General features: G+C 38.1%; 1 protein-coding gene across 1 annotated transcript in view; it reads right to left on the bottom strand.

Annotated features, from left to right (window-relative positions):
- CCDC192 (coiled-coil domain containing 192) overlaps nucleotides 1–19,283 on the bottom strand; it is a gene marked incomplete at both ends in the record, with an annotated part of 189,763 nt that overhangs the window by 130,576 nt on the left and 39,904 nt on the right. Inside the window, 2 exons of the mRNA XM_081283058.1 lie at nucleotides 14,816–14,872; nucleotides 15,677–15,808. Of these exons, the coding sequence (XP_081139184.1) occupies nucleotides 14,816–14,872; nucleotides 15,677–15,808 (189 nt within the window). The remainder of the gene's footprint in view (nucleotides 1–14,815; nucleotides 14,873–15,676; nucleotides 15,809–19,283) is intronic.

Genomic DNA, 19,283 nt, shown 5'->3' with positions numbered 1-19,283 from the left:
AGCTATCAATTCTCTGGGCTCAACAAGGACGTGAATTTGTTCTGGAGACAGTGAAGTAATTAAGAGTTAAATTCCATACAATGGAATCTGGTAATAGACTTTTAAACTGCTATCTAGCATTTATCTATTATCTTTAGCATTTACCAAATGCTAAAGCATATTTTGCAAACAATGATTAGGACAAGGCACAATAGTAGTGGTAGCAGCAATATTAATAATTATCAATATTAATGACTAACCAATATTGGCTATGTCCTACTACTTTAAGCCTTACCTGCATCATCTCATTTAATCCTCACAATGACTCGACTGAAGTAGGTTCTGTGATTATTCCATTCCACAGATATTCATAATAATGAGCACTCAGAGCATTCTCTCACAAAGAATCCTATGAAAGCTTGCCACTGATACAACCATGAAAGTTTATTTACTGGGTTTTGATGTTGTTTTATTTTATTCTTTACTGTTTAGCAAACATTTGTATAAGCTTTACACATGTGTCAGTGATATTGATCAAAGAATTTCATAAATATGAAGTCATTTAATCATCACAACTCTGTGAACAAGATGCATTTAATATCCTCACTTTGCAATGTGCAAGGAAATTAAGCCTCTTAAGAGATGAAGAAACCTACTCCAAGACACAGAGCTAGTAAATGGTAGAGCTGGGCTTAAACCTCAACAGTCTGTTTTGAGTGTTCTGAAGGGAAAATGTTTTATACATGCAGTTGTTGCTCAAGGATTTAGAAAATATTTAGTTAACTCATCCAATGTACTGGAGCAAGAAAAAATGTGTATGGAACATGGGCAGTGTGAGGAGAGGCTGAGAAGGGGGACAGGCATTTATTTATTGTGCCTCTCTTTTTTCTTTACCTCAAACTTTGTGAATGACTCTACCAAATTATCATGATTAACATTTCCTCTTATGGGTACTAGGGAACCTAGTAATGATGACAAAATGATTATTGACCATCAACAGATCATCTAATATGTGTCTAATATGTGAAAGAATAGTCCAAGTGAATTTCAGTGCTAGCAGCTAAAGCTGACAGCTCAGATTTCATTTTTCTTAATATCTGTCTTTCTTCATATTTAGCAATGAAATAAACCACAAAACAGCTGGGTGTAGTGGTTCATGACTGTAATCCCAGCAACTCGGGAGACGACGGAAGAAGGATTGCAAGTTCAAGACCAATCTCAGCAACTTAACAAGGCCCTCAGGATTTAGTAAGATCCTGACTCAAAATAAAATATTTTAAAAAGGGGCTAGGGATGTGACTCAGTGGCTAAGCGACTCTGGATTCAATTTCTAGTACCAAACCCAACCAAACTAAACCAACCTCAAATAAACAAACAAAAGCACCACAAAAGAAATAAATTTCTACTCAACTTTCTAGGTGTACATTTCTGTTTAAGCCTTTCTGTCCTCAAAGCATATGAGTTTTGAGAACGCCCTTAAGTTTCAAACAAGCCCAATCTGAAAACATCTTCTGCATGAGGAATTGTAGCTACCCTAACACTGATACCACCCCCAACTCCTGTGCAAAGAGAGGAAGTTAACCTTTGCTAATAGAGTTTGAGCATCTGGAAATCCTTTGGTTGTGAACCTGGTCTTGCTAATAAAAGAACCTGAAAATGCCTTCAGTAGGGAAGATATGAGAGCTGTGCTCTAAGGAGGAAAAGAAAGTAGGAAAACCTAAGGGGAGAAAGTCCATTCATCCATAACAGAGAAGATCAAGTTTGGGGGGAGGTTCTTGTGATACCTGGGACCACATGTTACCAAGTCCTTTGGGTAATAAGACCCATATCAGAAGGTGTATCTAGAAGATTGAATACACTGCTTGGCTATGTATAGACCAGGAGCTTCTAAAAGTCCTCTGCTAAATTTTGGCTCTGAACAAAAGAGCCCACAAGTCTTCAAATGGGCCCATGATCTCAGAATGGCCATGGAGCAGAGGACATGATAACAGACACATTGACTAGAAGCTAGTAGCCCTCAACTTTTGGATAATAAAATTTCCAGAGATGAGAGAGAACCACCCTTTCTACCAAATTAACCAAGACTAAATTTTCTGCTAACAGTGACATTGAGTCTTAAGTCAAACTTGATTTTGTCTTAAAATTGTTAAGACATTTTTATCCCTTAAATATCATGGAGCAAGATAGAGAGGTATATTGCATTCTCTTTCCAAGTTTTTGAACATATGGTATTTACTAAATGAATTTAAATCTTAAGTTTTATTTAAAAATAAAACAATTTCTAATCTACTTCACTCTGGAGTCAAACTACGAAACCTATAAATCCAACATCTGATAAATGACATAAACACTGGTGTGGCAGAATCTGACAGATACTTATCAAAATCCATGCTCTCTTCTTCTGTGCACAGCTAGACCCTTTTCCAGCATTTCTTGCAATGGACATGGCCTCATGACTGAGTTCTAACCATTGGGATGTGAACAAAGGTGAGGCTCACCACTTCTCAGGATGGCTCATTAGAAACTTCCAGCACACCCCTTGTGATCTCTTCCCTTCTGGACTACTGGGATAGAAATGATCCCAAGGTGACCTTCTGTTCTACATGTTGAAAATGTCAAGTCTCCTTCAATTTCCATCTCTGAATAATACTGATTAACAGTGTCTGCCCATGGACAAGAATGCTCCCAATAGACTATTTCTTGAAGGAACAGGAGATAGATTTCTGTTGTGTTCAGCTGCTGAAATTCTGGGATCACTTTGTTACAACAGCTAGCATTAACCTAACTAAGTCAAAGTGGCTGAAGCAACCACCACAAAACAAATCAAATCCCCACTTACCTACAATTACCACGTATTCCTGTACCTTCTAAAGAACACCTTTCAAATTGTAGAACAGATGTAAGTGACCTGAATTTAAAATCCAGGGTAAACCTTCTAGTTAGGTTTCATTTGTTCAGCAAAAATTCCATTGTATTTAATTAGTTGCCAACATTTATAAAGTACAGATATCTGTACTTTCATATTAAAAAAAAAAAAACTGGACAATCTGGCCACCTGGAACTTTATTCTCCTCTTTCTGTGAGTCAGGATCTGTCCAGACCAATATGACTTATTCTGGCCTTCTTCCCTCTTCAACATTATTTACTTGGCTTTTATCTGCAGTTACACTTGCCTGCTGGATTATCATCAATAGCTAGGGATTTTAAAAAATATGCAATACCAGCTAGACTACAATTGCAATGAGTAAATTTGTTTTTAACTATTTACATGTTATGCCCTTGGTTTCTTTTGTTGGAAGCTATAGAAACAGTCATCTAAAAATCCATTACTACATTTTCTGCTCTGAGATTGTTGATGGTTCCTCCTCCCAATTTGTCTCTCAATATTCCCTATATGAAATAAAAAATAATATTTCATATCAGAATTAACTCACTAGCAAGTAAGAGAGCATCCTCTTCTCTCCAATACAATAAAAGTTATTCATCAAATCATTTTCCCTATTTCAACTCTGGCTATTAGGAAGACCAGAGCTCTATTTCTGTTTCAACTGTATCAAATGGGAAGTTATGACTCACACAGGCATATCCTAATTCTTCTCCAATATTGCCATTTTATTTCAATATATATGTTCTCAATTAGTGTTATTTATGTACTTATAAAAAATTAACTATTTTGTACATGCATATCTTATAAGCCATCTCAAATCCTTTGTGAAATTAGAATATAAATAACTAAATATGGTTAAATTAAACATTATAGTTAATATTTAATAACAATATAAATTACATCAAGAGAACAGCTAAAATTTAATATTCATAAAGTATGAGGCTGTATACATCTGAAATACAAATTTTTATTTGATTTTGTTTATTCCCTTTTGAAAATAGGATAAAACTATATATAAACAATCACTTAGATTCTTTTCTGAATTATTTGATATAAACGAGAGATACATGTTTAATTGTTGTTGTTTCCTTGACTTTCAAAATTAGAATTAAATGTCAGCTGTGGTATTTACACATTTTCCTATTTATTTGTCCATTCATTCAGTAAGTCATCTATTGAACATCTTCTTTGTGAAAGAAATAGTTGTGAATAAAGCCAAGTCCAGAACTTGGGCAACTTTATTGGCGTACAATAAAGACTAAAAAAGAGATCCATAGGATCTGCACTAGAGGGAGAGTTAGCTTCTCCCTAAGGGGTCAAGAGAGGTTTGTCACCTGGGGAAGATGAGCACCAGGTATTTAAATGTGAGTTGTGTGTGTGTGTGTGGGGGGGGGGGAGATTGGCCCCCTCTAAACCCTGAGACGTCCTTAGTGAATTTCAAGTCCTCAAGTCAGTACCATCACTGGGAACCAATTATCAATAGAGGGCGGGGAAGAGTGTTAGGAAATGATGATGTGGCCAAAGAACAATAAGACACTAACATAACTGAATGTATAGTCCATGAAAACAATTCTGGAAAAACTATGCAAGGCCATATATGAACTTAGTCTGATTCCTTCCCTTATGAAACATTGATTTAATTTTGTATTATACATTTCACAAAAGATTTTAGTGTAGCTTGAATAGGGAAATATGAGGATCCATTAAAATAAGAACCTTAAAGATGTGGTAAGGAGAATTTAATAGCAGAGAAGTAAGATGGAGCAAGTGGGAAGATTGATTCACACAAATTGTGCCTCAACATAACATAATCAGGTATTAGAAGTAAGGTGCAAACTCACCATAACCTTTCTGGCAGTCAAAATACCATTTATGAAACCAAAAATGGTATCTACAAAGTAAAATCAAATCCAGTGCACCATGGGATCATCAATGTTGCTGGTACAGAAAGACATACCATCTGATAAAATAATAAGTGACCTCAGTACCAAGCTTCTTAGGACATAGACATCCTAATGCACTAAGTCATTAGCATGGTCCCCTGTCATTCAATAAAAACAATCTTAGGATACCTTGATGGAGTTTAGGAATGTAGCTCTCTGCTGATCTCACTTAATTCAGGAAAGATTTTAGGCTGTCTGTCTGAAAGAAAACGGCCTACATTGGATTGTCCTCCATCCTATGCTTCCTCTTATCTAAGCTTTGAAAAGCTAAATAGTGCCCAAATATTATCTCCTGGTCAGCTGCTGGAGTGAAGTGAAGCACAGAACTCTCTCGCGCAAATGGCTAGTTGGGTTGGGGCTAGAACTGACATCGTCCTTTGGAACTGTGGGGCCTGAACTGATATTCTTGAATTGAAAGATGGCCTACATTCATCAATCTATTCACCTGATGATTTACTGACTGATCAATTCATTAACTGGTTCAATAAATACTTCCCCAAAAATCTGCTACTGGGGAGATACGGTGAACTAGACCCCAGCTGTACCCCAAAGAAGCTCAAAATCTAAGGAGTGACAAATACAAAGGAGCGAACAATTAAATCACAAAAATACAGTTTTGTGCAAGGCGAAGAAAGGGATTAATCAGCTGGGCACAGCAGTGCACATCTGTAATCCCAGGGACCTAGGAGCCTGAGGCAGGAGGATCACAAGTTCAAGGCCAGCCTGAGTAACTTCTGTGAGACTTTGTCTCAAAACAACAACAACAACAACAACAAAATAGAAAGAGCCAAAGACGTAGCTCAATGGTAAAGTGTCTCTGGGTTTCAATCCCCAGTGCCCCTCCCCCAAAAGTATTAATTAGGGAAAGAAATGAGCAAAGGAAGTTTTGATGGGATATGACAAAATTTCCCTCAGAAAAATAATCTTGACTCTTTGATTAATAAACAAAGAAAGGGCAAAGCACAATAAACTGCTCTGGGAGCCTTTAATCTGAGTTGTTGGATGTACTACTGAGAACAGGTTGAAGACTAGGGAAGAAAATAGACTCAAACCTGGTCAGAAAAGGGAAAATGAGCCTCTTTGGTGCCTAGCAAAATCCAGGCTTGAGTGATGTAAATGACTCACCTCCTTCTTTTCTTCCCTGGTCTTCAGCCTTCTCTCAGTGGCTTTGCCCTTTTTTTGATTTTGGAGGAGGCAGGGGAGATAATATGATCCTGGTGGGGCTCCATGGTTTAATTTTGAATATTGCCTCATCAAGGTGCTATCAATTAGTTATCGATTGGGACAGGAACCGTTTCATGGATCATGTTCAGAAAATAATTGGTTCTAGGTCATGAGTGACCTGCTGACATAAAGTGACAGCTCAGACCCTACACCCTTTCAGTCTCACAGAAAAATTAGGCAGCAATAATCGTCAGGAGGATTTGAAAATCTCTGTTATTTTTCTATAATTTTTAAACTCTCCAGATCATGCATAAGACCAAAAGGTCATACAAATTAATTTACTGTCACAGCCAGCATATATGTATGTCAAAAGTTCTGAATGGTAAGTGAAATCAAACCCAGAAATCGGGGCTCTAGTGTCAGGATAAGTGTATTGAAGACTTTTGCAAGTGTTTTAGTCAAGTGTTTGCTGTGAGGAGGGATCCTAGTGTCTTTAACTCTCACTTCCTCATCTGATAGAAGAGGTAAATACTTACCTCACCAGATTGTTGTGAAAAGTAAATGACATAATGTGGGTGAGAGCATGTAGGAAACTGTATTGTTAGGTGACGCCAAGGTGTTAATTACTGTCACGTTAGAGTAGACTTAGTCATGACAAGCTTCAGGAATGAAGTGATGTTTCTAGAGCACACAAAAGTGTGGGATTTAGAGAGGAAGGGCAGGAAGATCATTTTGTTTTTAGTTTGTCAGTTGAACAAACGTGTACCTTATGTTGAGATGGCTATGACCTCCGCCGCTCTGTGTTAAGAATCAGTCCTGAGGTGTTTCCCAGGAGCAGAAGCAAGAGGTTCCAAAGGCAGGCCTCATCAGTAGGATGCTGGTCAGGGACAATGTTCTGGTCAGAATGCAGGGTCCAGGCTGAAAGCAGTAGGGGCTTTATTGGACAGTGCAGGGCTTTTCAGGTGTTACCCAACATCAGAACCACCTGGAGGACTTTTAAAATCACACATTTCGAGATCCCTGCCCCCAGGGTTTCTGATACAGGGCATATGGAATGGAGGCCTAAAATCTGCAGTTCAAACAAGTTCCAGGAGACACTAATGATTGTGGCCCAGGGACCACACTTTGAAAACCACCTGAAGAATATAAAAATTATAGCTTCTCAGATATAAACAATTGAATCTGCTTCTGACCAGCTTCAAGAAAAAGGAATTTGGGGAGGGTTGCTGGGTGACTCCCTAAAGCAACGGGAACCTGATTCAGAAATGGATCCAGGACAGTTCTGGTCTAGTAGAGTAAACTCCTTTGCCGTGGTACCTGGGCATCACAGGCAGAATAAATCAACTCCAACTGTTACTCCTCTCTTGTATCACCTGAGTTAATTGCAGTTTCCCTGCAGAAAGGGTCTAATTGGATTAGGGCATATGCCCACTCCCCAGCTAGTAGCTGACAGGGTCCTTTGAATTACAGATCCCTGTTTTAGTCAACTTTTCATCACTGTGATCAAAAGACCTGACAAGAACAATGTGGAAGGGGAGATGTTTGGTGCCTCATGGTTTCAGAGGTTCAGTCCATGGTTGGCCAACTCTTAGCTCTGAGCCTGAGATGAGGTGGGGGAAGGGCATGCCAAAGGAATGCTGCTCAGGACAGAAACCAGGAAACAGAGAAAGTGCTCCCAACAGGGACAAAATATAAACCCCAAAGACACACCCCTAGTGACCTTTTCCTCAAGCCACACCATACATGTCTATAGTTAAGCCCAATCAATCCACACCAGTGGATTAATTCACTGATTAGACTACATTTCTCATAATCTAATCTTCTCACCTCTGACAGTTTGTGCATTGTCTCAACATGAGCTTCCTGGGGACACTTCATATCTAAACCCTAACATCCTCCATGGCTGCACACAATGAGAAAGAAACAATTGAAAAGGAAATCTGGATATTATTGCTAAGGTATGTTAATGGATACTTAGATAGCAAAATAAAATAAAACCCAATAAAATAGCCCATGCAGGAAAAGATCGATTAGTAGAGGGTTTGGAATTTTAGGATGGGGAGAATCTCCTCATCCTCTATTCTGTTACTCCTATAAATTCCTAATTTAGAAAGTTAAATAGCAGTTTATAGCTTCTTTAGAGAAGCATCAGAGGACATTTTTGAAACCAACTCTTTGGGAAAACTCTCATGGGGATCAATGCTGATCCCTCCCATGTCCTGTGTTCCTCACCTTGAGCTTTTAAGTCTAAGAGTATTCCCTGGAACTGTGGCTCAGGACCTTCTGGTTTGAAAGACACATCCATCTATCCTGCAGAATGAAGCATGCTATGCAATTCATTTGAAGGAATCCTTCATACAGATTTACTTAACTTTTTTAAAGCTCATTTTTAAATACTTCAAACATACAGGACAGTATAAAGAATAACAACCCTTGAGTACCTACTACTCAATTATGCAGATTTTTGTTTCTGAAATAATACCATTGAATATTACTGAACTCTTGGTCCTGGTCAGGTCTTGTGGGTAGCTAGATACCCAGAGATGTCTAGTTGAGATGGATGAGTATTGGGAAGATAGACATGTGGACTATTGCAGATAATCAGATCCTTAATACAAAGTAGAGACACAAAGAACTATTACTAAAAACAAGCAAGGTATGGATTCAGCCATTTGGAAGGCATTAATTTTAAAATGATTTTCTCCTTAAGGTAACCTAGTCTTTACTCAAATTACCTTAAACACAATTATCTTCAAGTAATTATAAACATTTTCTCGAAATATTTGCTTTATCCTATGTAAGTCTCTTAAGTAGATAAGTAATCATGTAGGAGGGAGTGGCAAATGCCTGGGGCAGCTTAGCCCCGTGGGTGGTTCAGTCTGGGTACTCCTGTGTGCACTGGGAGGGGCTACTCAAATATTTCAAAAAGTATAAGCTGTGACTAGGTACAGTAAAGTTAATGGGATGATATTTTAATCTTCAAAATATTAGCAAATGAAAACTGAAATGTTAAGGCTTGCATCTTCTCTCCATTTCATAGGTATCAAGTTAATTATACAATAACATGATTCAACTATTGGGTTCTAGATGACTGAACTGAATAAGAGCAAGACTAGACATTGGGCTATTCATTTTCATGTTAAGACCATGTTTCCTTTAGACACTTTCTTACTTCACCTACAGCAGGGGTTTCCCAGAACTGTGTTTACTTTCTCTCTCCTCTTTTTTTTCCTTGTATTTCTACTCCAAGAAATTATCTTGTGTCCTTTTGGTGTTATACCTTGTCAGTATTGCCTAGGATTAAAGTGATGCCTTATGTAACTGGCATCTTTAAGGAATACAATTCTCTCCACAAACTTTTCTAGATATATGAAGTATGCTTCTACAAATGTCACTGCAATTTTATTTTTAATTGGGCCATTTTAACAATTCTTTCTTTCTTTTTTGGTACAGGGATTAAACCAGGAGCGCTTAACCGCTGAGCCAAATCCCCAGCCCTTTTAAAATTTTGAGACAGGGTCTTGTTAAATTGCTTAGGGCCTCGCTAAGTTGCTGAGACTGGCTTTGAATTTATAGTCCTCCTGCTTCAGCCTCCTGAGTCATTGGGATTATAGGTGTGTGCCACTGCTCCCAGCTTAACAATTCATTTCAATGAAATTTGTACGAACATTGAATAGATACTATGAGAGGCAAAAGGTAAACTTGCTCTCTCTTCTCCAGGAACTCAGTCTTGGAGAAGAGACAGATCACACCATATTATTCTGTTGTGGGGCACAGTGCAACAAGTAACTGAAAAGAGGTGCAGAGATATGTCATGAAAATATCGAGGAAGTAGAGATAACTTCTAGGTTGATGGTTCTAGAAGGAATGATATTGATCAAGAATGGGAAAAATGTGGCAAATTCAGTGGCAGGGACAGGCATTCCAAGTGGAAAGGAATTACTCAAAGCTCCCAGGGACAAGGATGCTTGACTCCCTTGGGGGTACAGATATATAATGGAGATGAGGTGGGAAAAGGGATCAGACTAAGGCTATATTTAGCCTGAGCAATTTTTTAAGAATTTTTTGGGGAGGTATATACATTCACTTATTTTAGTGTCCTATTGCTATTTGGACACAGCATCGTCTCCTGATACTCTCCCTCTGCCCTTTACTGACAGTTGGTACCCAGTGATGGTGCAGATGTGAAATTCACTAAGGATACCTCCAAGTTCAGAGGGGGCCACTCACGTTTCAACTCCTGGTGCTCATCTTCCCCAGGTGACAAGCGTCTCTGACCCCTGGGGAATAGCTGACTCTTCCTCTAGTGCAGATCCTATGGATCTCTTTTTTTAGCCTTTATTGTATTCCATCAACTCAGTTGTCCAAGTTCTGGACTTAGCTTTATTCATACCTACTCCTGTTGCAAAGAAGATGTTGAATAGATTATTTGTTGAATGAATGGACAGATGAGAATGTATAAATGCCACAACTGCCATTGAGTGGCTACAGTGAACCCGGCACTGTAGTTGGTGTAGTGGATACAAACACACATTCTTGGTACTGCCCTCAATGACCTTCAAGTCTAGTGAGGTCACAAAATGGAGATATTGAGCTTTATTAAACAAGCAATAGGCCACCCTTTGGGTTTCTCTGCAACAAACTGTGACCTGACTTAGTATGTCAACAAAATGAAACCTAACTTGGGAGTATATTTATTTTTAGTAGTACATTTTAATTACACAGGACGATGAGCTTCATCGTGGCATATTCATAACATGGAAATAACATGTATATTATTTATCCTATCCCCCCACCCCCTTGCTTTCTCTGACTCTCTTCTTTTACCATTTACCACCAATCCCCTTTCTCTTCCTTAGGATCATTTTTTTTTTCCAGAAAATAGCTGGGTTACAGCCAATCACAAGTGTGAAAATGACCACACCATGTCCAGATAAGGCAAATGCTCATCATTCCAAGCTCAAATAACATAAAAGTCTAGCTGCCATTAATCAGGTGATTTTTCTACGTTGCTTCTATGTTCAGCCTATAAAACCTTGCTGCTCATGTTGCCGCTGGTTGGATCCCTCTGGACCTCTTCTGGTTTTGAGTGTTGCCCAAATTTTGACTTGTTCTGTGTTCAATTTAATTTGTCTAAAGATTTCTTTAATAGCTATTATATCCCAGAGTGTATAGGAACCCATAGAAAGTAATCCGGGGACTCAAGTTGACCCAGCATGGTGTTCTTGCAAGGAGAGTTAAGAGTTATTTGGTCAAGGAGGAGAGGGGAAGATATTCTGATCAAAAGAATACTGCAAGCAATGTCACAGGGCATCACATGATACTGTATGTATAAAGAAGGACAGAAACTCTCTTTTACTAGAGTGGAGAAAGGGGAGGGAAGGAGAAGAGGAGATGAGAGGTAGAGGCCATGTTTGGATACTTCATCCAGATGGAGGCAGGGAAACCAGAATGGTCGAGTCCTACAGGTGTTACATTTAAGAAAGTGCATTCAAACAGGAATTCCAAACCTTAACACGACACTCAAATACTCAAGGGAGTTCAGGTACATACTGCCAGTGGACTCTTATTAATCCTTTTTATTATTTCCTAGTCTTCGGCACCTCCAGAATTTCCAAGGGCCTTTTAATCTGACCCTGCCTACAATGTTCTATTCTAAACACCTTGGTTTCTTAATGCTTTTTGGCCATTCCAGTAGGTCACATTCTGCCTGTGAATGTCATCCCTTGGTTCTGTCTGGTTTTCTGTACCCACTTCAAATTTTTCTCCCCTTTGGTGCATGGATAAACTTCATGGTCTCATGCATGTCAAGTAAGTGCTCTGCCACTGAGCTACACCCCAAACCCTCACTTCAAATCTTTACACATGGATTTTTATCCTTTATCTTCTTAGCAAACAGGACCTGGTACTGTCAGAACAAGGGGGCCACTTGTTCCTGGGGGGCAACCAATAAGAAGCTAGGAATTCACATACATTAATTATTTGGGGCCAGTCAAAATAAGATGATCAGAAAAAACCAGGAAAGTAGCAGTATAATGGAATAAAAGACAGAAGTAAGAGCACTTGCAGAAATATACTGAAGGATTAACAACTAACTGTAGTTAACAACTACATGTAGGATGGAGGCACAGAGAGATGGGATTTCACAGCTGTTTTGTAGGTGAAACATAGAATAGATAATAGTAATGTGATAGTAATCTCCATGGCTGGGATATATAAGCAAAGGGACATATCCTGGAGTTGGGAATAGACAATCACAAAGTTGACTTAGTGTATGCTGAACTGGGGTGTCAGCAAGATACTTCCGTCATGTTTAAGAAGCACAGTGCTTCAATTTAATACACTTTGTTAGTGGTCTCCAAGTTTGTGTATTGTAAAACATCTTTCAGGATCGAAAAAACCACTTTTGGGGATTGGTTATACATGGATAAATCCTGTAGGAAATAAACCCATTTGACTTAACTTTGTTTCCGGCCCCCCTCCCCTGTTTTAGAATACCAATTAATATCCTGTGGAATGTTTTCTCTAGGGACAATGTTCTAAGAAATGCTCATTAAAACATTTAGGAAGTGGTAATCAGGAGATGATTAAGGTAGAAAGAACTTGGTGGGGGTGGGGGTGGTTGTTTGTTTACATGGAAGTGAGAGCTGAAGAATTATGAACTGATGAATCACCAAGAGTGAATAGAAAGTGAAAAGAAGTTTGGAGATAGAACTTTCAGAAAACTCTGTTTGACACCAAAAATGGCATGTAGAGAATATTACTTGAAGAGTTGTGATCACAAAATCATGGGTTTCATAGTGTGACAAGCAATCTAATATTTCTTTCTTTCTTTTCTTTTTTGGGTACTGGGGACTGAAACTAGAGGCACTTAACCACTGAGCAACATCCACAGTCCTTTTTTTAATATTTTATCTTGAGTCAGGGTCTCGCTAAATTGTTTGGGGCCTTGCTAAATTGCTGAGGCTGGCTTTGAACTTGCCATCCTCCTTCCTCAGCCTCTTGAGCCACTGGGATTACAGGTGTGCACCACTGTGTCTGGCTTAATCTAACTCTTTTAAGATCCGGTTTTTTTTTTTTTTTTATTTGAAGAATAATGCTCACCTTGTTGAGTTGTAGTAAGATTTTAAAATAGATAATATAGGAAATATTTCCATAATAGAGGAAAATACTGTCTACTTTTAATAGATACTATTAATATGGTTTTCATTTAAATTTTTCTTGATGAATTTAAGCAAAACCTTAGTGAATACACTGCTATATTAAAGCCTGGAAGTTGGACAGTTATATATGCAAAATCTCAATACACCATGCAAGGAAGCAATCCCAGTTCAGACAAGCCTTGGACAGCAGCTGCATGACAGAGAAAGAGAATCCATAGAAACCAGGTGATTAGAGGAAGTTACCACAGGAATTCCCCTAAGGCACCAGTGACAACATTTTTTTTTTCCTGTTTTTCATGGTTGCTGGAAGATAATATCAGAACCTTACTGAATATATCTGCTCCTTTAAAATTTTTGAGCTCAAACCTCCATGCCTATGGCTATAGGTAACATTCTGTCAGCTGGGGATTTCCTCTGACAATAGTCATTACCAGGCACCCTCAGGGGTGGGCCAAGGGAGAGGCATTTGCAACAGAATTGGGGGCTAATGAGGCATACTTCTGTTAGGATAGGTCTCCCACGGATGCAGGCATGAGTCATTTTTAGTATTGGGCCACAGATGATTCTGAATTTAGAGTTAAATTTCTGCTAACTGCCACAGCAAATCAGCTTTTCTTTTCTCCAGTACCAAAATGGGAAAATTATTGAGATTTTACCCAGGTCAGTTCATTTCAAACCTTATAGGATGGCCACCAGAATTTGTTAACTTGCAGTCTTTTCTGCATGCTTTCTGGATTGCAGCCTCTTAGGTGTTAGGTGTGAATAACTTAGTGGTCTTAAGATTGCCCATTTAACATGGCTGGCCATTGTCTTTAATCAAAAGGTTACCCACAGTGGCCAAGATAGTTGGAGGATATGAATAATAGGATGGCAAGCAAGTCTTTGAAAACATTCTTAAGACACTAGATTGGGTGACTGGCCTGTGAGCATGAGAACACAGGAGATGTTCACTAGTTGTCCTCTTAGCAAATATAAGCTAAAGTATAAATAAAATTTGCCCTAGAAATTCATGAGGTCTCACTCAGGAGAGCATTTGCAGGAGAAAAAGGACAATTCTGTACTCTGATTGGTTTATGGAGTCATTTGCCTCAAACTCACAAGTCTGGGACAGAAGGAGTATTATGGATGACATGCTGCTCAAAGTGTAATCCAAAGACTGGAAGCATCAGTGTCCCTTGAATCTGGAATCATGTACATGTGTAAATCCTCATGCCCCACCCTGGGTATCCAGGAAACAGAATCTGTGGGCAACTTGCTGTAAGAATGTTTCTGGGTAAATTTTACATACATGAAAGCTTCAAAAACATTGCTCTAGACTTATTTATATTCAATGTGTCAATAATTGCCATAATATCTCCTTCCATCTGCTCACTAACCTAGACTGGGCATCCATTTTTACCATTAGTTTCCAGTTCTCTTATTCCTCAGAGGCCATCAGGATAGACTTGATTAAACCATCTGACTACATCCAAGAGCTCAGTTTGTCATTATTATCATCGACAAAAATGAGAACTTTATTTATGGAGGGCAGCTCTGTAGAGGCAGTGTAAGTACTGATTTTTAGTCTTATGATTGGTTTGCAGTGGGAAAACCTTATTTATAGCTTCTGGCAAATTTCTGTCATTTTCAGGATGACAGTAATATAAGTAAAGGGATGGAAAAAGGAGAAAAACACTTACATAGGCTATGAGTTGCTCCTCGGAAGCTTTTAATTCAGCTTGCAGGTTCTCAATGCACTGAAAGGGAGAAAAGGTTAGAAACCAATATAAATATTCAAAGTATTCCAGATATAAATATGCACCAGTTCTCAAGTCTTGTGAGTAATAGTGGTGGCACTATTATCTTAGCTAGATGTTTTAGATCATCCCTCCCACCCCTGCACCTGTTCTGTTCATTGTATAGAAGAGCCTGATGTCAAAACACACAAAAATGTTAAGAACTAGAAAAAGGTTGGGAAAAATATTAGCTTAATGTGCTAATGTTAATGCCGATACTTGTTTTATAACACACACATATACACCTTTACATTAAAAAAAGTCCATATATTTCAAAAGCAGACACAAACCCTTTGGGTTAAACAAGATGCAAATGATATAATGATAAATATATAAAGGTCCAGAGATTAGTCATTTCTTATAGTATAACTGATTAAAAACATATGCCAAATTTTATGATGCACTTGTTTTGGTACACAGAAACTATTTCTTGCTTAGGTTCAACATCAAAAAACAAAAAAACAACAACAAACAAACAAAAAAAAACCTAAGAAACAATTATACAGCTAATACCATTTACAAAATAAATATAATTCAGCTAACATCTTCAAAGAATACAAACCAAACAAACTTTAAAATGGAGCTAACTAAATTAATTTTTATGCCAGTATTCACCAGGGAATAAAATTACTTTTATCAAATACAAAAGTTGTTATTTATCATCATGATTTTAAATATGAACTGTCAACTGCCAGAAATGCTTTGCAGAATTGTACAAGATTAGGTAACTTTTGAAATAAATATGATTTTTCCTCCACAACATACCTGGTCTTTCAAAAGAAGCATCTTCTCATGCTGTCCCCAAATGGCTTCCTTATGGTCCAGAGCCTTTAGTTTTTCCTCCAGCCAAGTAATTTGTTCGAGCAGTTTTGATTTTGTTCCTTCAGAGACTGCAAGCTGAAGATATTTTCTTATAAGAGTATATAAGCACAATGATATTTTAAAAACTCCCTTTAGAGATAAACTTATAAATGAACTGCCTTTCATTGATAACTATTAGATATGAAAACACCTTCTAGAACATTCCTCATAGATTACAAATGATTTGAGAATGAAGGAAAATAATGTTTTAATTTATTTCTAATGAGTAAGATCTTTCTAGGTAAAAGATGAGACCACATTGTTAGTATGAGCAGAGAAATTTCCAGTGCAGGGATCTCAACACTCACCATTGTGTCTTGAGGTTGTACTTATTCAGCTGAATCTGAAACCTGTATTGTGGTTTACATGTGGTTCTAGAAACTTAACTCTTGGAGGAGAACAGCCTTCTAGAAGGCTTGGGAGGTCTCATTCCCTTGAACATTCACCATAGAGGCAGCAGGGTGGTTGGAGCTAAAGGGAAATGCTAGAATTTCAACTTTAAGTTTGATCAAAATCAGATCTATGCAAACCAAACCCAAAAAATTCCTACTTATGTCTTTGTCTTTGTTTTACTGTTTGTAGATTCCTCCTGAAAAAAGGATAGTTTGATGGTCCTTCCTCCCTCAATTTCCTTGGAGATCCTCCTTACTAGACTTTCCTTTTTTTCCCCAATGGCTGATTGTGCTTTCCTCTACCTTTGGCAACTCTTCTGAAAGTCCCTGGAAAGGGACACACAATTTTGTAATCACTGCAACCCACCATGCATCCTCTGCACACAGAGGATCTCTCCGTGTCTCTTTCGCACTCCTCTAAATGCCATTACAAACCAGGATTTTTCATCTTGAAAGCCTAGCAAGTTTTTAAAAGACAGTTTACCAAATGAAGAGGTCAGTTTGTCATGAAAATATGTGAGCACATCATACATATTATAATCCGTGGCTCCAGCTACACAATCATTCATTTAACAAGTGTTTCTTCAGTCGGCACTCTCTACTACCATTGTTATGTGCTGGGAATTATGAAAAGACAATCTGAGGTCCAGAAGAAACTCATGTGCTGTAAACTCCTATTGTGCCTTTTGGCTCTCAGTGATCTGGGAGACCTGCTGTGGTCCTCATAGTTACTGGCATGGTTGGCTCTGGGGTGCATGGTGGTTCAGGCATGTAGTCTGGCTTTTCTGAGCACCCTTCTATTTTATTAGAGATGCAGAGTAGTGTAATGTTTAAACATACAGACTCTTGAGTCAGATTCTTTGAATATAAATCTCAGTTTTGCTAATAGCTATGGCATATGGGCAAGTTGCTAAGACTCTCTGGGCTTGATTTTCTTATGTATAAATGCATTGGGGATGAAAAGAATATTTCTTAACCCATGAGTTGTTTTTGAGGATTAAATGAGTTTATAAAAGAAGAAACATTCAGGACAATGCCTGGAACATATTGAGTACTTAGTGATTATTTTAATTATTCTTCTATCTCCTCAAATCACAGTAAGCATTCATCTGAGTTTTATTTAAATATTATTTATCAAATTGCATCATAGTCTCCATAAGTAAACTAGGTGCCCTCAACTCAAACTGCATCTGGTTTGCATACTTGCTACCACCTCTAGTCTTCAGAGAACACCTCTTTGTCTAGAAATACTTTTTCTCAAATATATTCTCTCTCATTCAGGCCCCTTTCTTCCCCTCTGTCCCATCTGACTTGTACTCTATCCAGTCTCTACCATGTTGTCTTTATTTTAAATCTACTGTCTCTTGTTTTCAAGTCTTTATTAATTCACTCGAGATATATATTCATTTGTTAAAGAACTAATTTGGACATTTATAATAAGTAAGAATTTGAAGATAAAAAAATGAAAATATTTATATCTTAAAAAATTTTAGGTAGAAGGCAAGACACTTTAAAAGTAGCTATTATACAATATGAAACTGTATGGATAAAGAACAATATTAATGACTATTAACATTTGCTGAGTATGTACTATGTACCAGACCCTCTGTGAGCCTTTCTCGTCCTTTTTGCTGGCGATTGGCTCAAAAATCAGGCCTGAGCTAATCTGAGTCTGGCTTTCCTCTGGCAACAATTATTCTATAAGGAAAGTGACCTAATTTGGATTACCCTGGACAGGAGGAATTTTGATGAGTTGGAGAAACGTTCTTTTTTTACCCACCAGATGTGAATGCTATTGTAGCCATCCCATAAACACTGGGGAAAACAGGCATTTGATGAAGTCACACTCACACAGGAAGAGTGAACTGGAGAAACCCTGGGTTCCTGAGAGCATTCTTGAAGTGCTTTATCCACTGACCTTCAAGTACACCCTGCCTTGTGACTAGCATATATGAGCAAAGTTTCCTACTACTTGTTGCTGTAAAGATTCTACTGATTCATTGTCTGATTCCAAAATTCTATGTGCTTGACCACAAGTGAGGAAAGTGCATGAAAAACAACTGCAACTCACCTATTTGGTAGCTACGCCATATCAGGCATCCTGCTAGGTGATATCTTCAAATGTTACCTTATTTCATTGCTCAAAACTTTGTATGTAGACTTGTTTATATTTTTGTTATTGCAATTTTAAAGATTGAAGGTGGATTTTAAAGATTCAGGGGTAAATTAATTAGGTAAGACCCTGTAGCTAGTCATGGGTTTGATTTGGATCTACATTGGTCTGCCTCCAATTGCTGGGTTTCATATCATATTCACACCCTAACTCTGAGGCTATCTGTCAAAATGAGGCCTGTGATGTTTTGGGCCTTATTTAAGTGGACTTCAGCATGTTGACTTATCCACTTGAAGGAATTTCTTTTCTTTTCTAAGACTGAGAGCTCTCTGTCCTGCCATCTTGCTTCCTATTTTTGTTGTTGTTGTTGGTGGTGGTGGTGGGGGTGGGGGTGGGTACCAGGGATTGAACTCAGGGACACTTACCACTGAGCCATATCCCCAGCTATTTTTTTTTTTTGTTTCTTGAAACAGAATCTCACTGAGTTGCTTAGAGCCTCGCTAAGTTGCTGAGACTGGCTTTGAACTCTTGATCCTCCTGCCTCAGCCTCCTGATCTTCTGGGATTATAGGCATGCACCACCATGTCTGGCCTTGTTTCCTTTTTTATATAGACACCAACTTCATCTCTTTCCTTTCTTCTTAGAACAGTTTCTAACTGAATGTCCCTTTGACTCAGAAAAGTTAAACTCAGATTCAAATTAACTATAAGACAACTTGACTAGGAGTCAGGAGATCTATATTTTAGTTTTAACCCTATGATTCACTGACTCTATACCCTTGGTACCCATTTTGGACTTTACTGCGCTACCTTGATATATTGTTATAGGGTAATACTCTAGTTACACACATGCAAACTAGATTGTAAATTCCCAAGAAGAATGAATAGAGAATTCTGTCACAAATTACAATAACACAATCAATTGTCCAGGAGCAATCTTTGCTATGATTTTTCCATTTATTAACTTTTTGAACTCTGATTCTTTTTTTTTTTTGAAAGAGTGAGAG

The sequence above is a fragment of the Spermophilus citellus genome, assembly GCF_964194105.1.
Source record: "Spermophilus citellus genome assembly, chromosome: 1".
NCBI classification, from domain to species: domain Eukaryota; kingdom Metazoa; phylum Chordata; class Mammalia; order Rodentia; family Sciuridae; genus Spermophilus; species Spermophilus citellus.
Note: the sequence above shows the minus strand (reverse complement) of the source record. Positions and strands in the feature narration are given on the sequence as shown.